At 32.1% G+C, this 6,000-nt stretch overlaps 1 protein-coding gene across 1 annotated transcript in view; it reads right to left on the bottom strand.

Annotated features, from left to right (window-relative positions):
- CSMD3 (CUB and Sushi multiple domains 3) overlaps window positions 1–6,000 on the bottom strand; it is an 888,294-nt gene that overhangs the window by 240,598 nt on the left and 641,696 nt on the right. The window contains exon 30 of the mRNA XM_005869050.2: window positions 3,494–3,681. Within this exon, the coding sequence (XP_005869112.1) occupies window positions 3,494–3,681 (188 nt within the window). The remainder of the gene's footprint in view (window positions 1–3,493; window positions 3,682–6,000) is intronic.

Here is a 6,000-nt window from a genome sequence, read left to right as displayed (position 1 = left end):
CCTTTTCTTAAAATAAATATATTGTATTGTTTTAGAACTTAATGTAGGAGAAATCAAACCAATAAACTATTTGTCAAAACTAAATAAAGTGCTAATAAAGACATTTTAGCATGTAAATTATTCCAATTATTTTAATATTGCAAATTTGCATATTAAATTTGCTCAAGAAGTCTTCAAAAGTATGAACATTGTCCCACAATGTTTATAGAACCCAGATGTTTAGAAGGCAGAAGATATGTACTCTCCTGGATCACTGGAGAGTACATTCTAGAATCATTTGTCTCTTTCTTAGCTCATATTGTGGCAGAGAAAAAATGGACTTAATTGGGTCGTTAAGAAAAGCCAACAAGTTTATGACAAAACCAGTAAAGCTTGCCACTGTTGAACATTCATTAGTGGAGAAACTATTTTTACAAGTTTTATCATCCTTGAATCTAAATAAGAAATTATTTATTTTTTATAGCTGGATAGTATTCCATTGTGCAGATGTGCCATTGCTTTTTAATCCATTCATCTGCTGATGGGCACTTAGGCTGTTTCCAAATCTTAGCTATTGCAAATTGTGCTGTTATGAACATAGGGATGCATATATTCTTTCTGATGGGTGTTTCTGATTTCTTGGGATATATTCCTAGAAGTGGGATCACAGGGTCAAATGGTAGTTCCATTTTAACTCAAGGACACAGACAGTGGGTGGTGAAGGCTTTGCGGGTAGGGGAGTGGTAGAGGGCAATGCTGGGGGGAGAAGGGCAATATGTAATACTTTCAACAATAAAGATTTATTTAAAAATAGACTTGAAGTACTAAATAAAAAAGATACTTTTATATCTGCAATTCATTATTATACAGGGTATCCCAAAACTAAAAAGTTGTTATACACTTTAACAATTGATAGCTCAATTTTGAAAATGAAATGTATTTTAATAAATACTGCCTTTACAATTATTCATAGTGTGTATATACATTGTTTGGGACACCCTATAGTTTAAATTTAATATTAGTTTATGATTTTTAAGCTTTATTTGTTATCAAAGATTACAGTAACCATAAAAAATAGGCACTGCCTTTTAGGTATAAGTCTTGAATCCTTATTTTTAGTGTAAATGAATGCTCCGGTAGAGGATGTAAATGTATGGAGTTATGTCAAAAGAAATATTGTGATCTCTTTAAAACAAAGTTCATTTATTCAAAGCCCTATTAAACTAAAACTATGTATTCTCTGGTGGATTTCTGATCATTGCACATAATTCTAGACATTATATGTTCTTGACATAAAATAACACTTGGTAATAAATGTATTGGTAAAGGCAAAAAATAAAAATAAAAAGTGGATTTGGGGGAAATGAACTCAGTACTAACATTGTAAAAAATAACATCTGGATTCTAAAGAATAAAAAAAGGACCTCATGGCGGAATTGTGTGAAGTGGGTGTTTTTATAGTAGCTAAGGATGGTGGGGAGTAATTGTAGGGTCCAAAAAGGATTGTAGTTCAAGACATGATTATGTATTTTTCTCTGCCTGTACTCATATTTGTATTTGTCTTTACTCAAAATGGTAATAATAAGTTGTCATCTTGTATAACTCATTTTAACAATCTGATCCTCAATTTTATCATTTGTAAAGGAGAGATAGCAGTATGTATCTCATAATGTTGTTAGTTTAATATTTTTGTTGCATTTATAAGTATATCTGCTCCTGGGAAGGACAAAGATAATGCATTAAAAGAACTAATCACTACATAGAATAGAGTAAGTACATAATAAATAATATTTCTTTTTAAAATTTTGCATCCATGGCCATTTTCCTATGGCAGCATAAATCTTAGTTTTTGAAATAACGGACACAGAATTATATCAAGCTGGGCAATAGAAACAAACATACATTTAGCAGAGATATACCAAATAGGTTTTATCTCAAGTACTTCATTGCATGGATTTAGTGATGGCTATCTGGAATGTAATGTGGAGAAAGGATTGTAAGGTCAAGTCCAGTTTCCATGAGAAATAATATTGTATTCCATTAGCACCATCTGCCCTGAGCATGGTAGTGCTTGTAGCCTTGTTTGCTGCCTTTTTTCCCTCCTCTCTTTTCCTCTCCTCTCCCTCCCCTTCTCCTGTCCTCTCCTTTACAATTGGTCTTATTTATAAGCCTGTCAATGTGCAGATATAACTAGCTATTCCTAAAGAGGCAACTTCTCATTTATAACATGCAGGGCAGAAATGTATCTTCAAGATTTCTAATATTTCAATAATATTATTATGTTATGATTCTAATTATGACTTGATTTTAAACAAAAAACTTACCAATTAAATAATTATCAAACAATTACTATGCATAGGCAACATTCTAAGGTACTAATTGTATAATAGCAAATAGAGTTCTTGCTCTTAAGAGGCTTGTATTTTAGTATGTTAGAGAGTTAGTGAAGTAAATGCTGGTGCACATACAGAGAACAGATACAAAGAACAGATTGGTGGTTGGTAAAGTTCAGGGTCAGGGGTGGGTGAAATAGATAAAGGTGAGCAAAAGATACAAACTTCCAGTTATAAGATAAATAAGTCCTGGAGATGTAATGTACAGCATGGTGACTACAGTTAACAATACTACATTATGTATATGTGAACGTTGCTAAGAGAATAGATCTTAAGAGTTCTCATCCAAGAAAAAAATTGTAACTGCGTAGTGATGGACACTGCCTAAACTTATTGTGGTAATCATTTCACAACATATACATATATCAAATCATTATGTTGTACATATAAAATTAATAAAATATCATGGGTCAATTATATCTTAAAACATATGTGGAGTTTCTGAAACACTTTCTCTGCTTTTGACAAAATAAATTGGTTAACCTCTTCTGAGAGTAATTTGGCAATATGGACTTAGATTGAGTATGGAATTAGATTAGCCTTTGATTCAATAATCCCATTAGAAAGACACTCACATATATAATGAAAAAAGCACATAAACCAATTTAAAATATAAAATATGTTTATAGGCATCCATAGGCATTGTAACATTAATTCATTTAAATACGTGCAGAGATATTCTAAAATATAATTATCACTATATTTTATTATCCCTATTCTGAATATTGACATATTTAAACATCTTTAGACATTCTTTGGAACATAATTATCACTATAATTTGTTCTCTTTATCACTGATCATAGTCTCTGAATAAAAGATATTTAAGTGAATATTCAGCTTCCAAAAAAGTAGTTTTTTAAATTATTTTGTGGTTTCAGCCAACTCTCAGAGTATACTAATTGTTAATTTGTTTGCTGATACATTTCCTTTGGTAGTAATTAGGGAAATACTAATTTCCTCCTCACTGATAGGAAAAGTCAGAGATCTTTTATGAGATGAACTGTAGGTAGCCTGCGCTGAGAAATGCACAGATAACCACTGACAATGGCCACTGCAGAGTTATCCTCCTGTAGAAAATACAAGTGAAACCATGATGCTGAAATCAAATGTCCACACTTACCTTTATATTCTAAATGAAATCCAGTGTAACTCACAGACCCATCACTCCGAAAAGCCAAATGCATGGTATTGGAGCTGCTTTCTATTCTCTCTGGTAACTTGCTATCTTGAAAACTTCCAATTAGCGGGCTATTGCTGTCTGGCCCATCGTGTATATAGAGGAAGTCATAGTTTGGTTCTATGCTGAAACTAAAAAAAAAAAATAGAGTGAGAGAGGAGGACATGGGATGGCTATTACTTAGCTATATATATATTCAGATATTAATTCAGTCAATATCTTTAAAAATAACACCAGACCCTGTCAAAATAAGTTAATTGGAAATTTTGTCTGGCAAAAACACACTAAGTATGAATATCAAATCAACAGTGAAAAACAGAAAAGACATCTTAATATTTTCAAATATTTCTAAGTTAGCATTGTGACTACAGGGAATGCAAATGATTGTAAGGCAAACAGTTTAGCTGATGAAAGGGTATAGGATTTGGAACCAGAGATGCAGGTTCAAGCTTTGCTTCTGTCCTTGTTAACCTATATAACCTTATGTAAGTTACTTTATATCAGTAAAATGTGGAGGACAATATCTACTTTATTTTATTTAGATATTTTGCTTCAAAAAATGAAACTTCTTTTTTCTTTATCAGTGATACTACTTGCCCTGAATTTCAAAATTTATAAGCAGCTTTGCTGTTTTAAAAGTCAACTCTATATGTCATATTCAAACAAAAGTTTGAGATACAAATCTGCATTTAAATTACACAAATGAAGCACTGTACATTGCATTAGGTATACCTTTTCTTAAAATAAATATATTGTATTGTTTTAGAACTTAATGTAGGAGAAATCAAACCAATAAACTATTTGTCAAAACTAAATAATGTGCTAATAAAGATATTTTAACATGTAAATTATTCCAATTATTTTAATATTGCAAATTTGCATATTAAATTTGCTCAAGAAGTCTTCAAAAGTATGAACATTGTCCCACAATGTTTATAGAACCCAGATGTTTAGAAGGCAGAAGATATGTACTCTCCTGGATCACTGGAGAGTACATTCTAGAATCATTTGTCTCTTTCTTAGCTCATATTGTGGCAGAGAAAAAATGGACTTAATTGGGTCGTTAAGAAAAGCCAACAAGTTTATGACAAAACCAGTAAAGCTTGCCACTGTTGAACATTCATCAGTGGAGAAACTATTTTTACAAGTTTTATCATCATTGAATCTAAATAAGAAACTTAGGTGGGAGATATTTCCAAATATACTGGATTTATAGAAGTTAAGTTTACAAATCAATTCTAATCCTTTCTGTATGCATGTATAAGAGAGAGGAATCCAACTAGCTTACTTCTCCATAAGTAGTGGTGAAGAAAGACTGGGATAATTAGAGGTTCCCAACCTTTCCACATATATGGGAACCTGTAACATAAGAAAAATTGGGGCACCACCGCATTGCTATATTTTGTTTTTATTTATTCATTAGTTTCACCAGTCTAATTCAAGTAACGGATCAAAACCTTTCAGTAAATATGAGGTCTAAATGTTGATAACTTTTGTATAATATAGCAGAAAATGGAGAATAGGGCCTTATTTTATTGCTTTACTACCCTTGTTCTGGGGTAAAACACAACCTTTCTGAACTTCATCTCTTTCAACATTAAGATTTCATGAGGCCCTAGCTGGTTTAGCTCAGTGGATAGAGCATCGGCCTGCGGACTGAAGGGTCCTGGGTTCAATTCTGGTCAAGGGCACATGCCTGGGGATGTGGGCTCGATCCCTAGTAAGAGGTGTGCAGGAAGCAGCCAATCAATGATCCTTTCTCATCATTGATGTTTCTATCTCTCTTTCCCTCTCCCTTCCTCTCTGAAATCAGTAATATATATATGAATGATTTCATGAGAATTGCAACTTCCTTGTCTATCTCACTGTTGGGAGAATCACTTGAAACAACTCCTTTGTAAATGACATACTATAGTGGTGTGTATTATCCTTGAAGGCCAAAAGCCCATTTAAGAATGGATTGCAGTACTTTTCTTTTTAATTTCTAGTTTGGGGTTAAATAAAAACTTCAAAATAATGATTTGTAACTTCTTTGAAAATGAAATAAAACAAAAACAGTTTTGTGTTTTTCTAGGAAATCTCCAAATCTTAACTATAATGATTATTTTTCCTGGAACACTGGACAGTACATTCTAGTCGTACATTGATTTTACAAGGCGCTTTCATAAATATTAACTTGGTTTTATCAATAATCCTGTGGTACAGGGAAGGGATTATCATTTTCTCAATGACTATACTAAGAACATCAGTAGTTTCCTTAAGGTCCCATAATATATAACAGCTGGAAATCAAATTTAGGTCATGCACTTCCTGTAAAAAAGCCTTCTACCACACATTTTAATTAGAATAATTTTTATAAGTAAACTAAGTCTTGTATTATACATTTTCATTCTGAATACCTGTACTGCTATTTCTTCGACTGTAAATATGGGAACCACAACAATACTTAC

The sequence above is a fragment of the Myotis brandtii genome, unplaced genomic scaffold (genome assembly GCF_000412655.1).
Source record: "Myotis brandtii unplaced genomic scaffold, ASM41265v1 scaffold285, whole genome shotgun sequence".
Classification (NCBI taxonomy): domain Eukaryota; kingdom Metazoa; phylum Chordata; class Mammalia; order Chiroptera; family Vespertilionidae; genus Myotis; species Myotis brandtii.
This window is presented reverse-complemented; position numbering and strand designations above follow the sequence as displayed.